Here is a 19,097-nt window from a genome sequence, read left to right on the forward strand (position 1 = left end):
CACATACATATATACACATACATACACACACACACACACATATATATAGCTAAGTGAAAGAAGCTAGACAGAAAAGGTTACATTGTATGATTCCATTTATATAAGATATACAAAAAGGGTAAATCCATAGAGAGACAAAGCAAATCAGTCTTTGCAGGGTGACTGGGGAGTGACTGCTTGATGGGTACATGATTTCCCTTTGGTGTGATGGTAATGTTTTAAAACTAGGCCAAGCACACTGGCTCATGCCTGTAATCCCAACACTTTGGGAGGCAGAGGCAGGCAGATCACTTGAGGTCAGGAGTTTGAGACCAGCCTGGCCAACATGGTAAAACTCCATCTCTACCAAAAAACACAAAAATTAGCCAGGTGTGGTGGCACATGCCTGTAGTCCCAACTACTCAGAAGGCTGAGGCGAGAGAACCACTCGAACCCAGGAAGCTGATGGAGGCTGCAGTGAGCTGAGATGGTGCCACTAGACTCTATCCTGGGCAACAGAGAGAGATTCTGTCTCAAAACAAAAAAAAAAAAAAGAAAAGAAAAGAAAGAAAGAAATGCTTTGAAAGTAAAAAGAGCTGATAGCTGCACAACACTAAAATGGTAAAATTGTGTATATTTTACCTAAAAAAAGTATATGGCACATTTGTAAATCTTTCCAAACACGCATAAAACATGATTTAAAAAAAGAGTGAAGCAAATGGAAAGATGGACTATAAAGAGTTTGGCTATGTCAGAAGTTTTGCAATGATAAAGATATGGTGTCAAAACTGTATTACTACACCTGTAATCCCAGCACTTTGCGAGGCTGAGGCGGGTGGATCACAAGGTCAGGAGTTCGAGAACAGCCTGGCCAACATAGTGAAATCCCATCTCTACCAAAAATACAAAAAATTAGTTGGGCGTGGTGGCAGGCGCCTGTAATCCTAGCTACTTGGGAGGCTGAGGCAGGAGAACTGCTTGAACCCAGGAGGTGGAGGTTGCAGCGAGCCAAGATCGGGTCACTGCACACCAGCCAGGGCAATGGTGCAAGACTCCATGTCAAAAACAAAAAAACTGTATTACTTATTATCCAAGTAATAATATGCAGAAAACTGAGGCTGACAGTAAGCAAAAAGATGGGAGAGACAAGAAAGCAATATGAGAAGGTGTTGGCAAAGGACCTACATGCATAAGATGGAATTTTCAAATAAGGCACACTAACCTTTCTGAGAACAGAAAAAAGGTTGAGAAGATCAATAGAAATGTAAAGATGAGGGGAGTTGAAGTTACCTAAGGAAACCAAATGGCCTTAGCCTTCTCAGGAAGAAAAGCATACCCTGAGAAGTTTGCAAAGTAACATTTCCAATGTACTGCATTTCTCGCAGGCCGGCACTGCTCTTCATAATACCATATCTGCTAATGAACTCACCCTGCAGGACTCCTGTCACTCCTGTCCTCAGCTCTTCCATTTGTTCCAATCCAGACATGAGACTGGGTTTGCAGAATTCAGACCCTGCTGGAGGGAAAAATGCATAAAAGAAGAGCCCCATGCAAGACATAACACCATGTCCTCGAATGGGGAACAAATACTTTTGCCTTCAGGGATTCTGAAGATGGTCAAGTGTAACTTTACAAACAGCAAACTAATCATACAACATTTCCAATACGTGCACTAAAACGATTTTTAAAATAGCAAAAATGTTGGCCGGGCATAATGGCTCATGCCTGTTACCCCAACACTTTAAGGCAGGCAGATCACTTGAGGCTAGGAGTTCAAGACCAGCCTGGCCAACATGGTGAAACCTCATCTCTACTAAAAATGCAAAAATTAGCAGGGCATGGTGGCATGGGTGTGTGGTCCCAGCCACTCGGGAAGTTGAGGCAAGTGAATTGCTCGAGCCTGGAAAACCAAGTCCAACTTCACATACACATTTAAAGTCTTAAAGTTTTTAATCCATACATGAAATAAACTCATTTACTTAAATCTTTATTTTCATGGGGAATCCTCTATGCCAGGGGTGTCAAATCTTTTGGCTTGCCTGGGCCACACTGAAAGAAGAATGGTCTTGGCCACATATAAAATACACTAACACTAACAATAGCTGATGAGCTACAACAAATGAAAAAACAGGTCTGTGCATAAATATCATAATGCTTTAAGAAAGTTTACAAGTTTGTTCTATAAAGTAATGCCCAGGCCATGCACGTGGCTCACGCCTGTAATCCTAGCACTTTGGGAGGTGAGGCAGGTGGATCACCTGAGGTCAGAGTTTGAGACCAGCCTGGCCAACATGGTGCAACCCCGTCTTCACTAAAACTACAAAAATTAGCTGGCTATGGTGGTGGATGCCTGTAATCCCAGCTACCTGGGAGGCTGAGGCAGGAGAATCACTTGAACCCAGGAGGGGGAGGTTGCTGTGAGCAGAGACTGTGCCACCTCACTCCAGCCTGAGCGCTAGAGCCAGACTGTGTCTCAAAAACAAAACAAAACAAAACAAACAAACAAACAAAAAAAAAAAACCAGGAATGCCCACTGGCTAACGTCTATGCCTGTCTTGCTTACTTGCTTATTACAGTACCCCTATTTGACAGCAAACATTCAAGAAACATTGATTTCCTAAAAGGGTCAGTGAAGAAATGATGCCAGTTTTACCTAGTATAATGAGATTCTTGTAGTTCTCCAACATCACATCTCTGTAGAGATCTCTCTGGGTTTGATCCAACAAAGTCCATTCCTCCTGGGTAAAGTCCACAGCCACATCCTCAAAGGTCACTAAGTGCTAAACCATTAAATACATGCTGCCTTCAGCTAAGTACCATCTTCTTTGATGTTCTGAGAAAAATGCATGAAGGACTAAGGAAGACTAGAAGCCTGCAGTACTCCCAGGCCTCAGGCCTCTTCTCCTCTATATAGATATTGTCTTGCAACTGCATCCAGTCACATGGACTCATCAGCATCACTGAAACATGACTAAACTGATCTTACTACAGCTTTACAATGGGTTCTTCTGGCCTCAGTCCTCCTCTATTTATAGCTGCAGTCTGCACTGAATATGTTGCAGCACTATGTAAAATCTAATAAAAATTGAAGTATCTCCACAGTGATGCAGAAATTCCTTCAGATTAGACACCTCCATCCCCTTCTTACAATCTGTCATAACACTCAGCAAAACAATGAGCCAACAAGCATGATTGAGGATCAGAAACAATTAGTAAATATTGAGATAAAACAATCATTTCCATTGCAATCTCTGTATAACCTGAGATGGCATGGTTTCTAGAGAAATTCACTTGGGGAGTTATTTCCTGAGCAGGACCATCATTTCTTTAAGATGCTTGAATACACGATAAGGAGGTAAGGCTACCTGATGATAGCTACAAGCATAACATTTTGAAGTTAGGTCTTTCCTAACTTGCCTGAGAAGAATCCATCAGTAATCTAGCCACCAGCCTTGCCTCCTCGATGTTCCTCTGATTAAGACAGAAAGTGTCCTGGAAAAAAATGACCTTTGGGAAAAGAATAATAGCATGTCAGTTGGATATATCAAACAAAAAATATTTTAGGCTGGGCACGGTGGCTCACGCCTGTAATCCCAGCACTTTGGGAGGCCAAAGCAGGCGAATTCCTTGAGGTCAGAAGTTTGAGATCAGCCTGGCCAACACGGTGAAACCCCGTCTCCACTAAAAATACAAAAAAATTAGCAGGGTGTGGTGGCGCATGCCTGTAATTCTAGCTACTCGGGAGGCTGAGGTCGGGGGATCACTTGAACCTGGGAGGTGGAGACTGCAGTGAGCCGACACCATGCCACTGCACTCCAGCCTGGGTGACAGAGTGTGACTCCATCTTAAAAAAAAAAAAAAAATAGAGCATTTCCATACCCTGCATCTCAGACATAGTATTTTCCATGACATGCCTCCCAACTGTAATACCATTCTGACACTTAATACTCTAGTTGGGCCAGGCGGTGGCTCGTGCCTGTAATCCCAACACTTTGGGAGGTCGAAGTAGGAGGATGGCTTGAGGCCAGGAGTTACAGACCAGCCTGGGCAATATAGTGAGACCAAGTCTCCTCATTTAAAAAAAAAAAAAAAAAAAAAAAAAATATAATATATATATACACACACACACACACACACACACGTATATACGAAAACAAAGAATACAAGAAAAAATACTCTAGTTGACTTTGCCTAGCAACTATCAGACAGTAAGGATTCTTTTGTATCTGGCTTTTTTCAGTCAGCATTATGCTTGTGAGGTGCACCCAAGTTGTTGTTTTCATCCACCTGTGATTTGGTTCATATCTTTGCTGAAGAATATGCCACAGAGGCCGGGCACGGTGGCTCACGCCTGTAATCCCAGCACTTTTTTGGGAGGCCGAGGTGGGCAGATCACTTGAGGTCAGGAGTTCAAGATCAGCCTGGTCAACATGGTGAAACCCCATCTCTACCAACAATACAAAGAAAAATTAGCTGGGCCTGGTGGCTCGCGCCTGTAATCCCAGCTACTCGGGAGGCTAAGGCAAGAGAATCACTTGAACCAGGAAGGCGGAAATTACAGTGAGCCAAGATTGTGCTACTGCACTCCAGCCTGGGTGACAGAGCAAGACTCTGTCAAAAAAAAAAAAAAAAAAAAAAAAAAATCCACAGAAAGAAATATGCCACAATTCATCCATTCTGTGGATCCACATTTGAGTTGTTTCTAATTTAGGCTATTTCAAATAATATGAATAACTTTTACATTTACCCTGGCACACGTATGCATGTTGCATCACCAAGTCCATATTCAGTTGATACTGTTTAAAAATATGGCTGGGCACGGTGGCTCAGGCCTGTAATCCCAGCACTTTGGGAGGCCAAGGCAGGCGGATCACAAAGTCAAGAGATTGAGACCATCCTGGCCAACACAGTGAAACCCCGTCTCTACTAAAACTACAAAAATTAGCTGGGCGTAGTGGCGCACGCCTGTAGCCCCAGCTAGTTGGGAGGCCAAGGCAGGAAAATCGCTTGAACCCTGGGTATGGAGGTTGCAGTGAGCCGAGATCATGCCACTGCACTCCAGCCTGGCAACAGAGCAAGACTCCGTCTCAAAAAAAAAAAAGGTGTTCTCATCAGCAATGCATGCACATCTTAAAGAAGACTTGATATTGTCACTGACTTTAGTTATGCTTTATTTTATATTTTTTGTAGAGATGGGGTCTCACTATGTTGCCCCCAGCTTGTCTCAAACTCATAGCTTCAGGGGCTCCTCCTGCTTCTGCTACCCAAAGTGCTGGGATTACAGGGGTGAGCCACTGTTGCCTGGGCAACAAGAGCGAAACTCCGTCTCGAAAAAAAAAAAATATATATATATATATATATATACACACACACACACACACACACACGCACACACACGAGGGGAAAAACACCGAAACAAAACATGTCTCTCTCACAGTTAATACAACTGTAACTTCTGATACTGGCATAATGAAGGCTGCATGCTACTTCCTGGAAGCCCCTCCGTTTTGAAGCTCTTTGGGAGGTACGGACCTAGGAAGTGCAGCTGCTTTTCATCTCAAAACCAGCGGAGTATTGCTATTTTGCTTTATAACTGTGGCAATATTTGCTTTTATTTCTATAAACCTACAACTCCTGCACACTTGAAAAAGCATTTAACTGCTGAGCAATTTCTCAAATTTCAATAAGCGATGCCCGCCCGCCCCCCCAGCCAACAGCCAGAGCATCTCCTCGGTCCAGGGCTCACCGGAACGCACGGCAATCGCCTGGTCGGTGACAAGAGGACGCTGGGGCCCTTTTCCAGGACAGCGGAGATGCTTTTCCCTCTGGAGAAAGGACAAAAAGGTTGACTGGCTGATTTTAAACACACGGGGCGCGGTGGTTGGAGAAAAAAACACGCCTCCACCATGGACCCTGGGCCAGGCCCAGACTGGTGCAGGCGCAGCGGGAAGACGCGCTCCGAGGAGCAGGCGGGGAGAACCCCAGTCTCCTGGTCCTGGTTGGGAGGAGGCGCCGCTTCCCCGGAGCAGCCGCGTTAGAAAGGCGCGTCTCAGACCTAGCCGAAGCCCGGGACGGCGCCCTCCGACCTTCACTCCGCCTCCCGCTAGGCCCTCCTGCCCGGCACTGCCTAGGTTGAGCCTGAGAGCCGGCTGAAGTGAAAACCCAGCGAGGAAGCAGCTGGAGAGCGCGGAATACGTATGGCGGCGCACCGTCTCGCACTTCCGCTTCCGGTTGCGCACCGCGTTAAGCGTAAGGGGGCCGAACCCCAACGGCTTTGGAATGAGGATGATGTGAAGTGCAGAGAAGAGCTGGGGTAGCCTCTTCGACACGCGGACAGAAAAGTCCCGTTTTCTCGCATCCGGGGTGGACCAGGATCCAGATCAATCTGTCGCTATTGGGAACGACGCTGGCCAGGAAACCCAGAGCCAAAGGCCGGGTCGGAGGCGGGGGGCGTCACCCAAGGCTTGGACTGCAGGCAGCGGGATGCTCATCGAGTGCTTTTCTTTTCTTTTTTTTCTTTTTTAGTTTTTTGAAGCGGGGTGCTCATCGAGTACTTTTCTTTTTTCTTTTTCTTTTTAGTTTTTTGAGATAAGGCACCGGTCTGCCGCCTAGTCTGGAGTACAGTGGCGCGGTCATAGATCATTGCAGCCCGGAACTTCTGCGCTGAAGCGATCCTTCCGCCTCGGCCCCCGGAGTAGCTTGGACCACATCCGCGCCCATGACGCCCAGCTAATTTATCTTTTTCTAGACACTCGGGTCTCACCATGTTCCCCAGGCTGATCTCGAACTCCTGAGCATAAAGGATCCTCCCCCACTCGGCCTCCCGAGTAGCTTGGACCACAGGTGTGTGCCACCACGCCAGGCTAATTTATTTTTATTTTTATTTTTTTGTAGAGACAGGGTCTCTCTGTGTTACTCAGGCTGGTCTGGAACTCCTGGGCTCGAGTGATCCTTCCACCTTGGCCTCCCAAAGTGCTGGGATTATAGGCCTGAGCCACCACCCTAGGGAATTCTTTTCTGCAGGACTTTCTCCGTGTTTCTTCAACCCTCGGCAGGGATATAAACGTATTTACAAAGATAAGCCCCCTGTAGTCCTAGGTACTGCGGAAGAATCGCTTGAGCCCAGGAGTTCGAGACTGGCGACACCCTGTTTAAAAGATTAACCTGATGGGGCTGGTGGCGGTGGCTCACCCCTGTAATCCCAACACTTCGGGAGGGCGAGGCGGGCGGAACACCTTAGGTCAGGAGTTTGAGACCAGCCTGGCCAACATGCTGAAACCCCATCTCTCCTAAAAATATTTTTAAAATAGCCGGGCGTGATGGTGGGCCCCTGTAATCCCAGCTACTCGGGAGGCTGAGGCAGGAGAATTGCTTGAACCTAGGAGACGGAGGTTGCAGTAAGCCAATACAGTTCTACTGTACTCCAGCCTGGGCGACAGAGCGAGACTCTGTCTCATAAATAAATAAATTAAAAAGATTAACCTGTTAATCCATAAAATGATCTATGCCTCTGATACATTCAGTTCCTTCCTTAGGCCTTTAGTTTTGTTGCGATACAATTATCACAGCATACAACTAACCTGTTTAAAGTATATTCTTTTTTTTGTATATTCATATATTTGTGCATCAATTATCACAATCAATTTTAGAACATTTTCATGACCACAAAAATAAACCCTAGCCATGATCACCCGATCCACTCATCCAGTCCCACTACCACCCCCAGAGTCCAAAGCAACAACTAATCTTTCTGTCTGTATAGATTGCTCCTGTAGATATTGCCTGTAGAATTAGAGTATAAAACGTGGGTTTTGGCTTGTTTCGTTTATATTTTCAAGGTTCATCCAAGTAGCATGTATCAGTACTTAATTATTTTTACTAAATAAGATTCCATTGTATGGCTGTATCGTAACAACAGTTGTTGGATATTGGGTTTTCTCTCTCTCTTTTTTTTTTTTTTTGGCTTTTATGGATAATACAGGACATCTTTTAAGCAGTGGTCAAAGGAAACTTCATATTCCTAAACACTTTTGTCAATAAAAATGAGAATAGCTGGGTGCAGTGGCTCACACCTGTAATCCCAGCACTTTGGGAGGCCGAGGCAAGTGGATCACCTGAGGCCAAGGGTTTAAGACCAGCCTGGCCAACATGGTGAAATCTGATCGCTACTAAAAGATAACAAAAATCAGCTGGGTGTGGTGGCGTGCACCTGTAATCCCAGCTTCTCGGGAGGCTGAGGCAGGAGAAACACTTGAACCTGGGAGGTGGAGGTTGTAGTGAGCCGAGATGGCACCACGGCACTTCAGCCTGGGCAACAGAGCGAGACTGTCTCAAAAAAAAAAAAAAAAAAAAGAATAAAATATAAATTCCCAGCTCAAAAAATAAAACCTGGAAAACAAATATCAATGTAAATAAAAATGGAAAAAGGTTTATTTTTTATTTCAATAGCCTTTGGGAAACAGGTGGTTTTGGGTTACATGGATAAGTTCTTTAGTGGTGATTTCTGAGATTTTGGTGCACCCATCATCCGAGCAGTGTACACTGTACCCAATGTGTAGTTTTTTTTTGTTTTGTTTTGTTTTGTTTTGTTTTGTTTTTTTGAGACGGAGTCTCGCTCTGTCACCCAGGCTGGAGTGTGGTGGCCGGATCTCAGCTCACTGCAAGCTCCGCCTCCCGGGTTCACGCCATTCTCCTGCCTCAGCCTCCCGAGTAGCTGGGACTACAGGCGCCCGCCACCTCGCCCGGCTAGTTTTTTTTTTTTTTTTTTTGTATTTTTTAGTAGAGACGGGGTTTCACCGTGTTAGCCAGGATGGTCTCGATCTCCTGACCTCGTGATCCACCCGTCTCGGCCTCCCAAAGTGCTGGGATTACAGGCTTGAGCCACCGCACCCGGCCCCAATGTGTAGTTTTTTTATCCACTTGTATCCCTCACCCTCCTCCCACCCTTCCACCGAGTCCCCAAAGTCCATTCTTTCTTTCTTTCCTTTTTTTTTTTTTTTTTTGGTTTTTTTGTTTTTTTGTTTCTTTTGAGACGGAGTCTCACTCTGTTGCCCAGGCTGGAGTGTAGTGGCATGATCTTGGCAACCTCCACCTCCCAGGTTCAAGCCGTTCTCTTGCCTCAGCCTCCTGAGTAACTGAGATTACAGACATGCACCACCATGCTCGGCTAATTTTTGTATTTTTAGTAGAGATGGGGTTTTATCATGTTGGCCAGGCCAGTCTTGAACTACTGGCCTCAAGCGATCCGCCCATCTCAGCCTCCCAAAGTGCTGGGATTATGGGCATGAGCCACTGCACCCACCCAAAGTTCATTATATCATTCTTATGCCTTTGCATCCTCATAGCTTAGTTCCCACTTGTGAGAACATATATATGGTTTTCCATTCCTGAGTTACTTCACTTAGAATAATGGTCTCCATCCAGGTTGCTCAGAATGCTATGACTTTCTTGCTTTTTATGGCTGAGTAGTAGTATGTGGTGTATATACACCACATTTTCGTTATCTCCTTATTAGTTGATGGGCATTGAGGCTTGTTCCATATTTTTGCAATTACAAATTGTGTGCTATAAATGTGTGTGCAAGTGTCTTTTTTTTTTTTTTTTTTTTTTGAGATGGAGCCTCACTCTGTTGCCAGGCTGGAGTGCAGTCCTCTATCTTGACTCACTGCAACGTCCGCCTTCCGGGTTCAAATGATTCTCCTGCCTCAGCCTCCCGAAGAGCTGGGACTACAGGTGCACACCACCGCGCCCAGCTAGTTTTTGTATTTTTAGTAGAGACGAGATTTCACCATGTTTCGCCAGGATGGTCTCGATCTCTTTTTTTTTTTTTTTTTTTTTTTTTTTTTTGAGACGGAGTCTCGCTCTGCCGCCCAGGCTGGAGTGCAGTGGCCGGATCTCAGCTCACTGCAGGCTCCGCCTCCCGGGTTCACGCAATTCTCCTGCCTCAGCCTCCCCAGTAGCTGGGACTACAGGCGCCCGCCACCTCGCCCGGCTAGTTTTTTGTATTTTTTAGTAGAGACGGGGTTTCACCGTGTCAGCCAGGATGGTCTCGATCTCCTGACCTCGTGATCCGCCCGCCTCGGCCTCCCAAAGTGCTGGGATTACAGGCTTGAGCCACCGCGCCCGGCCTGGTCTCGATCTCTTGACCTCATGATCCACCCGCCTCAGCCTCCCAAAGTGCTGGGAATACAGGTGTGAGCCACCACGCCCGGACTGTTTCAGACATTTTTAAGACTATGTCACATTCATTTAAAATACTATTTTTTCCCCATTGAATTATTTTGACACCCTTGTCAACCGTCATTGAACTGTAAATGTGGGCTTAGAGGTTTTAAATGGAGAATTATACCAAACCTTCCAAGTTCAGATATTCCCAGTGCTCCATAATTTAAGAACGATGAAAATGAAGAAACACTTCCTAATTCCTTTTATGAAGAAAGTAAATCATTGATATAAACTGTGGCAGAGGCTGGGCGTGGTGGCTCACGCCTGTAATCCCAGCACTTTGGGAACCCAAGGCTAGTGGGTCACCTGAGGTCAAGAGTTCAATACCAGCCTGGCCAACATGATGAAACCCTGTCTCTTTGGGAGGCCGAGACGGGCGGATCACAAGGTCAGGAGATCGAGACCATCCTGGCTAACACGGTGAAACCCCGTCTCTACAAAAAAAAATACAAAAATCTAGCCGGGCGAGGTGGCGGGCGCCTGTAGTCCCAGCTACTCGGGAGGCTGAGGCAGGAGAATGGCGTAAACCCGGGAGGCGGAGCTTGCAGTGAGCTGAGATCCGGCCTCTGCACTCCAGCCTGGGCAACAGAGCGAGACTCCGTCTCAAAAAAAAAAAAAAAAAAAAAAAAGAAACCCTGTCTCTACTAAAAATACAAAAATCAGCCGGGTGTGGTGGCACGTACCTGTAATCACACCTACTCAGGAGGCTGAGGCAGGAGAATCGCTTGAACGCAGGAGGCGGAGGTGGCAGTGAGCTGAGATCATACCATTGCACTCCAATGGTGACAGAGCGAGACTCCATCTCAAAAAAAAAAAAAAGTAGAGTACAAAAAATGAAAAATTGCAAACCAATATCAATTATGAATATGGATTCAAACATGCTATATTAGCTTTTAGCAAATAAAAGACAAGATCACATTAAGAAAATATCCCCAAGTGAAATTTAGCCTAAAGCAGCAATATTAGTGCAGTTATTAGAAAATCCATTAAATAGTCCAGGTGCAGTGGCTCATGCCTGTAATATCAGTACTTTGGGAGGCTGAGGTGGGGGTTGCATTGCCCAAGCTCATGAGTTCCAGACCAGCCTGGGCAACATGGTGAAACCCCATCTCTACAAAAAAGACAAATTAGTCATGTGTGATGGTGTGTGCCTGTAGTCTCAGCTACTCAGGAGGATGAAGTGGGAGGATCGCTTGAACCCAGGAGTCAGAGGCTGCAGTGAACTGAGACCGACCACGCCCCTGCACTCTAGCCTGGGTGATAGAGCCAGACCTTATCTCATGAAAAGAAAAGAAAAAATCTGTTGAATAATACACCATATAAATACATCTATGAGAACAAGTCATGTGACTTTCTCCATGGATGCTGATGAAGCCTTTGGAAAAAAATTCAACACTCATTTATTATTATGGTTATTGTTGTCAGAGATAGGGTCTTCCTATGTTGTGCAGGCTGGATCAAACTCCTGGGCTCAAGGGATCCTCCTCCCTCAGCCTCCTTAGTAGCTGGGGCTATAGGTATGCAACACCACACCCAGTACAATGTCCATTATTGACATCAGCACTCCAGAAAAATAGAAATTAGTGAATACTTTCTTACGATGATTACCTATACCTATAGCCAAGTGTGTATGTGTGTGTGTGTGTGTGTGTGTGTGTACTGGAAGCATTAGCTAATGCAGTTCAGTAAGAAAAAGTAATTTGAAACCTAGAATTGCAGCTAGGCAAGGTGGTTCATACCTGTAATCACAGCACTTTGGGAAGCTGAGGCGGGAGGATCACCTGAGGTCAGGAACTTGAGACCAGCCTGGCCAACAAGGTAAAAACCCATCCCTATTAAAAATACAAAAATTGGGCCGGGCGCGGTGGCTCAAGCCTGTAATCCCAGCACTTTGGGAGACCAAGACGGGCGGATCATGAGGTCAGGAGATCGAGACCATCCTGGCTAACACGGTGAAACCCCGTCTCTACTAAAAATACAAAACACTAAGGCTAAGGCAGGAGAATCACTTGAACCCGGTAGGTGGAGGTTGCAGTGAGCTGAGATTGCACCACTGCACTTCAGCCTGGGCGACAGAGCAAAACTCTGTCTCAAAAAAAAAAAGAAGAAGAAGAAAAAGAAAAGAAACAAAGAATTGCAAAAGAAGGAAACTATCTGTTTTTGCAGATGATGTGATATTATATATGGAAAGCCCTAGAGAAAAAAATAATAGGTTAACAGAATGTGAAATTGCTATCTAAAAACCAATGGCATTCATCTACCAGTCAAAAGCCAGTAAGGTGATGTAATAAGATAAAACTTATGTAGAATAGAAACATAAAGATACTTAGATTTAAACTTATCAAAAAATGTGTAACACCTACATGAAGAAGCTTTAAAACAAACACTCTTGAAAGACACAAAATAGACTTGAACAAATAGAAAATTCCTTGTTCTTCTATAAGATGACTTAACATCATATAGATAGCAATTCTTAACAGGTTAACTCAAAAATATAACAATCCCAATAAAAAGCTACCAAACTTATTAATGGAGTTATGTAAATTATTTTTAAAGTTCATATGGAAGCACAAACATCTGATAATACCCCAGAAAACTCTGAAAAACAAAAGTGGCAATGCCCTACAGATATTAAGACATACTATAAAGCCTCCATAATTAAAACTGTGGATAGGAACAGGAAACAGACAAAGATAAAATGGAATATCTAGAAATAGATCCAGGAACATATGAGAATTCAGTTCAGAAAGGTGGTATTTCAGATCAATTGGGGCAAAAATGCAGTTTGCAATGAAAGGTGCTAAGACTAACTGGTTAGCCATCTGGAAAAAGACAAAATTACATGGATAACTCCCACCATTCACAAAATAAACTCCAAATGGATCAGGGAACTAAATGTGAAAAACAAAAATACATGCATATGTAGGGTATGTGAATGATTTTTGGGCGATTAACGAAAAAGATGTGACCACAAGGTGGCAGTGGCACACTTGGACAGTGCCTTGAGGGGTTTGTGTGTGGGGTCCCTCGTAGCATGAGAATATCCAGAGGCTACAGAGTTGGAGGTCACTACTCAGAATGGGAGGAGAGCAAGAGAACTCCAGGGAGAGAATGGGAGTTGAGAGGGAGCTTATGTGCTAGATGAAGTTGCTTAGCAGCCTAGTGGGAAGTTTCTAAATCAGAAAGCTCTGAAGAGCAGCAAGGGATTAGGGTCCTTTTTATAGCTGGAGGGTTTATCTTCTCCGTGGCCATCAAATGGTTGGCACAATGTCACCGGGGTATGCGGAGGAGACAGGCCCTAAAGGACTAAAAATCTGCTTGTTTGAGCTATGTTTAAAACAATTGATTCAGGATCATTAAAAAAAAAAAAAGAAGAAGAAGGAAGGAAGGGAAGGAAGGGAAGGAAGGGAGGGAGGGAGGAAGGGAGGGAGGGAGGGAGGGAGGAAGGGAGGAAGGAAGGAAGGAAGGAAGGAAGGAAGGAAGGAAGGAAGGAAGGAAGGAAGGAAGGAAGGAAGGAAACACACACACACGCACACAATTGGATGGCCAAGCATGGAGGCTTGCACCTGTAATCCCAGATACTTGGGAAGTCAAGGCAGGAGGATTGCTTGAACCCAGGAGTTTGAGGCTGCAATAAGCTGTGATCCTGCCACTGCACTCCAGCCTGGGCAACAAATCAAGACTGTATCTCTAAACAAATGAACAAACAAACAAACAAAAACTAAAACAATTAGATGTGGAAAAACTTGAGTTTGGGGCTGGGCGCAGTGACCCGGCCTATAATCCCAGCACTTTGGGAGGCTGAGGTGGGCAGATCTCGGTCAGGAGATCGAGACCATCCTGGCCAACATGGTGAAACCCCGTCTCTACTAAAAATACAAAAACTAGCTGGGCATGGTGGCACGTGCCTGTAATACCAGCTACTTGGGAGGCTAAGGCAAGAGAATCCCTTGAACCAGGCAGTCGGAGGCTGCAGTGAGCCCAGATTGTGCCACTGCATTCCAGCATGGCAACAGAACAAGACTCTGTCTAAAAAAAAAAAATTAAACAATTGGATGTGGAAAAACTTGAGTTTGGGGCCAGGTGCAGTGACTCATACCTGTAATTTCAGCACTTTGGGAGGCCAAGGTGGGTGGATCACCTGAGGTCAGGAGTTCGAGACCAGCCTGGCTAACATGGTAAAACCCCATCTCTACTAAAAAATTAAAAAAAAAAATTTTTTTAAAGCCAGACTAAAACTTGAGTTTAACACTGGCAACTATTGTGAGTAATGGTGCTATGAACATTGGTGTACAAATATTAAAGAAGATCTGAGAATATCTTTACATTTCAGGGTGATCCTCAGCACAAAGACAGCCTATATCAACCAACCAACCAAAACAATAAATGAAAAAGCCCAGCAAACACTGGACAAAGAAGACAATCTTCTTTCCAGAGTTACCATATTATCAGATTCAAATGTCCAGTTTTTAACAAAAATCTCAAGGCACACAAACAGGAAAATATGGCCCATTCAAAGAAAAAATAAATAAATAAATAGAAATTTTTCCTGATGGTAGATCTACTAGACAAGGACTTTAAAACAACTGCCTGGCCGGGCGCGGTGGCTCAAGCCTGTAATCCCAGCACTTTGGGAGGCCGAGACGGGCGGATCACGAGGTCAGGAGATCGAGACCATCCTGGCTAACACGGTGAAACCCCGTCTCTACTAAAAAATACAAAAAACTAGCCGGGCGAGGTGGCTGGCGCCTGTAGTCCCAGCTACTCGGGAGGCTGAGGCAGGAGAATGGCGTAAACCCGGGAGGCGGAGCTTGCAGTGAGCTGAGATCCGGCCACTGCACTCCAGTCTGGGCGACAGAGCGAGACTCCGTCTCAAAAAAAAAAAAAAAAAAAACAACTGCCTTAGAGATGTTCAAAGAACTAAAGGAAGACATGGAAAAACTCAAGAAAATGATGTATGAACAGAATATAAATAACAATACAGAGATAGAAAACCTAAAAAGAAACCAAGAAGAAATTCTAGAGCTAAAAAATACAACAATTAGGCCAGGCACGGTGGCTCATGCTTATAATCCCAGCACTTTGGGAGACCAAGGCGGGCAGATCATGAGGTCAGGAGATCGAGACCATCCTGGCTAACACGGTGAAACCCTGTCTCTACTAAAAAAAAATTACAAAAAATTAGCCAGGCGTGGTGGCAGGCGCCTGTAGTCCCAGCTACTTGGGAGGCTGAGGCAGGAGAGTGGTATGAACCTGGGAGGGGGAGCTTGAGTGAGCTGAGATCGCGCCACTACACTCCAGCCTGGGTGATAGAGCAAGACTCTGTCTCAAAAAAAAAAAGAAAAAAAAGAAATACAATAATTAAAATGAAAAATTCACTACAGGGATTCAAAGACCTTTCAGCTGTTGCATCCCAGACCTCTCCACAGATGATGTCACTCCTGTCATTCAGGCTGGGGTATAGTGGAGTGATCTTCCCTCACTGCAGCCTTGACCTGGTCTCAAGAGATCCTCCCACCTCAGCCTCGCAAGTAGCTAGGACTACAAGTGTACGCCACCATGCCTAGCTAATTTTGTGGGGTTTTTCTTGTAGAGGTGGGGTCTCACGATATTGCCCAGGCTGGTCTCAAACTCCTGGGCTCAAGCGATCCCCCCACCTCAGCCTCCTAAGTGCTGGAATTATAGGCATGAGCCACTGCACCTGGCCACTCTTTTTTCTTTCTGTTTAAAGACAGGGTCTTGCTATATAGCCCAGGCTGGAGTGCAGTGGTCATTCACAGGCATGATCATATGCACTACAGCTTAGAACTCCCAGGCTCAAGCGATCCTCCTGCCCCAGCCTCCCCAATAGCTAGGACTACAGCCATGTGCTACCACACCCAGCAAGTTTCCCTTCCCTTAGTTCTCTGAAATGTTTTAAGACTCTACTCAAATCTTTTTTTTTTTTTTTTTTCTGAGACAGAGTTTCACTCTTGTTGCCCAGGCTGGAGTGCAATGAATGGCACGATCTCGACTCACTGCAACCTCCACCTCCCAGGTTCAAGCGATTCTCAAACTCCCGACCTCACGTAATCCGCCCACCTTGGCCTCCCTAAGTGCTGGGATTATATGCGTGAGCCACCACACCCGGCTCCAAATCTTTTTAAACAGTCTTAAATTTTCATCATGATATTACCTAGTGATTTTTTTTTTTTTAAGACAGAGCCTTGCTGTATCACCCAGGATGGAGTGCAGTGGTGTGATCTCAGCTCACTGCAACCTCTGCCTCCCAGGTTCAAGCGATTCTCCTGTCTTAGTCTCCCGAGTAGCTGGGACTACAGGTGTGCACCATCATGCCCAGCTCATTTTTTTTTTTTTTTTTTTTTTTTTTTTTTTGAGACGGAGTCTCGCTCTGTCGCCCAGGCTGGAGTGCAGTGGCGCGATCTCGGCTCACTGCAAGCTCCGCCTCCCGGGTTCACACCATTCTCCTGCCTCAGCCTCCCGAGTAGCTGGGACTACAGGCGCCTGCCACCTCGCCCGGCTAATTTTTTGTATTTTTAGTAGAGACGGGGTTTCACCGTGGTCTCGATCTCCTGACCTTGTGATCCGCCCGCCTCGGCCTCCCAAAGTGCTGGGATTACAGGCGTGAGCCACCGCGCCCGGCTTGCCCAGCTCATTTTTGTATTTTAGTACAGATAGGGTTTCATCATGTTGGCTAGGCTGGTCTTGAACTCCTGATCTTATGTGATCCACCTGCCTCAGCCTCCCAAAATTCTGGAATTACAGGTGTGAGCCACTGCACTCAGCCTGACCTAGTGATATTTTACTCCCAGTTCTAATGTTCCACAGTTAGAGACTCCAGACATACCAAAATCATTTAACTTTCATGAATTCACCATGGCCCTTATGCAGTGGTTTTCAACAGCAGCTATATATTAGATTCACTGGAGGACTTTTAAAAACACTGATACCAATGACACATCCCCATAAATGCTGTTTTAATTGGTCTGAGGTAGAACTCAGCCCTTAGTACATTTCTCAAGTTTCCAGGAAATTCCATAAGGATTAGGTTGAGAATTACTGACTTGGCTTCTGCATTCATATGCTCTTCTTGTCCACTTGATATAGTGCTACACATATTTCAGAACTTAAGTCAATCTTGCCTCCTCTGGGGAAAATATCCTATTAGGTGTTTTTGGTTTTTTGGTTTTTTGGTTATTTGTTTGTTTTGAGATGGACTCTCCCTGTGTAGCCCAGTGGCAGATTTTGGCTCACTGCAACCTCTGCCTCCCAGGTCCAAGCGATTCTCCTGCCCCAGCCTCCTGAGTAGCTGGAATTACAGGCATGCACCACCATGCCCCGTTAATTTTTGTATTTTTAGTAGACATGGGGTTTCACTATGTTGACCAGGCTGGTCTTGAACTCCTCACCTCAAGTGATCTGCCCACATTGGCCTCCCAAAATGCTGGATTTACAGGCATAGGCCACCATGTCCCGCCTCCTGTTAGGTGTACTCTTATCCCTCCCCACTCCCAGCACCCTATAGCCCCTTTGAAATTCCTTTATTATGGCCGGGCGCGGTGGCTCAAGCCTGTAATCCCAGCACTTTGGGAGGCCGAGGTGGGCGGATCACAAGGTCAGGAGATCGAGACCACAGTGAAACCCCGTCTCTACTAAAAATACAAAAAATTAGCCGGGCGCGGTGGCGGGCGCCTGTAGTCCCAGCTACTCAGGAGGCTGAGGCAGGAGAATGGCGTGAACCCAGGAGGCGGAGCTTGCAGTGAGCCGAGATCGCGCCACTGCACTCCAGCCTGGGCAACAGCGTGAGACTCCGTCTCAAAAAAAAAAAAAAAAAAGAAATTCCTTTATTATAAGTCTTGTCATAATGCTTTATCACTTACCCTGTTTATTTTTCATGCTGTCTGATGAACTCCAGGAAAGTAGAAACTAATTTTAGTCTAGACACCTGCTTGTGGAAATTTGACAAACAGTCTTCTGAAAGACTGTCCTGATTTAAAATCCCAGATCCCACAAAGAAACGTTTTTCTTTACAGCCAAGCAAGTGGAAAAAATAAAAACAAAAACAAACAAACAAAAAAACCCTTTATTTTTTCATTGCTCTACCAACGAAAAAGAAAATAAAGAGAAATTTCCCAAAGGCAAACAATTTTTTTTTTTTTTTTGAGACGGAGTTTTGCTCTCATTGCCCAGGATGGAGTGCAATGGTGCAATCTTGGCTCACTACAACCTCCACCTCTGGGTTCAAGTGATTCTCCTGTCTCAGCCTCCGGAGTAACTGGGATTACAGGTGCACGTCACCACGCCCCACTAATTTTGTATTTTTAGTAGAGATGGGGTTTCACCATGTTGGCCAGGCTGGTCTCGAACTCCTGACCCCAGATGATCCACCTGCCTCAGCCTCCCAAAGTGCTGGGATTACATGTGTGAGCCACCGCACCTGGCCTAATAAATTTTTTAAGTTAGCAGAATCCAGAGATAGGAGAACTTTCCCTCAATATTTTTCTTCCCTTCCAGAATACAGAGTGATTGCTGAAAAATAGCTTCCCCACCAGGAATGGCACTAGCACTTGTGACTAGTTTTCACCACAAAATATTAAAGGAAAAAAATGTGTCATGTTAGCCAAAGAGCAATGTGCTTTCTCTTTTTTATGACACAGGGTCTCTATCTGTCATCCAGGCTAGAGTGCAGTGGTGCTGTACAGCTCACTGCAGCCTCAAACTTCTGGGCTCAAGCAATCCTCCAGCCTCCCAAGTAGCTGGAACTTCAGGTGTGCACTACCACACCTGGCTAATTTTTAATATTCTGTTCCAGAGATGGGGTCTTGCTAGGTTGCCCAGGCTTGTCTCCAACTCCTGGCCTCAGGCAATCCTCCCCACTCAGCCTCCCAAAGCAC

The 19,097-nt window shown here is 45.3% G+C and overlaps 1 protein-coding gene across 23 annotated transcripts in view; it reads right to left on the reverse strand.

The window, feature by feature from the left end:
- The window catches only part of LOC105478844 (zinc finger protein 846), a 34,535-nt gene that overhangs the window by 6,417 nt on the left and 9,021 nt on the right, over positions 1–19,097 (reverse strand). For 4 of the 23 annotated variants that reach the window (XM_071086520.1, XM_071086521.1, XM_071086522.1 and 1 more), the window contains exons 2-4: positions 3,397–3,486; positions 2,633–2,759; positions 1,409–1,495 (exon numbers count right to left, since the gene is read on the reverse strand). In XM_071086520.1, the coding sequence (XP_070942621.1) occupies positions 1,409–1,495; positions 2,633–2,759; positions 3,397–3,411 (229 nt within the window). In that variant the 5' untranslated portion in view covers positions 3,412–3,486. Of the gene's footprint in view, positions 1–1,408; positions 1,496–2,632; positions 2,813–3,396; positions 3,487–5,725; positions 6,418–10,886; positions 11,006–19,097 lie in introns of those variants that run through there. The other 19 variants (XM_071086532.1, XM_071086534.1, XM_071086533.1 and 16 more) reach the window with 13 other exon arrangements.

Source organism: Macaca nemestrina, chromosome 20 (genome assembly GCF_043159975.1).
Source record: "Macaca nemestrina isolate mMacNem1 chromosome 20, mMacNem.hap1, whole genome shotgun sequence".
NCBI classification, from domain to species: domain Eukaryota; kingdom Metazoa; phylum Chordata; class Mammalia; order Primates; family Cercopithecidae; genus Macaca; species Macaca nemestrina.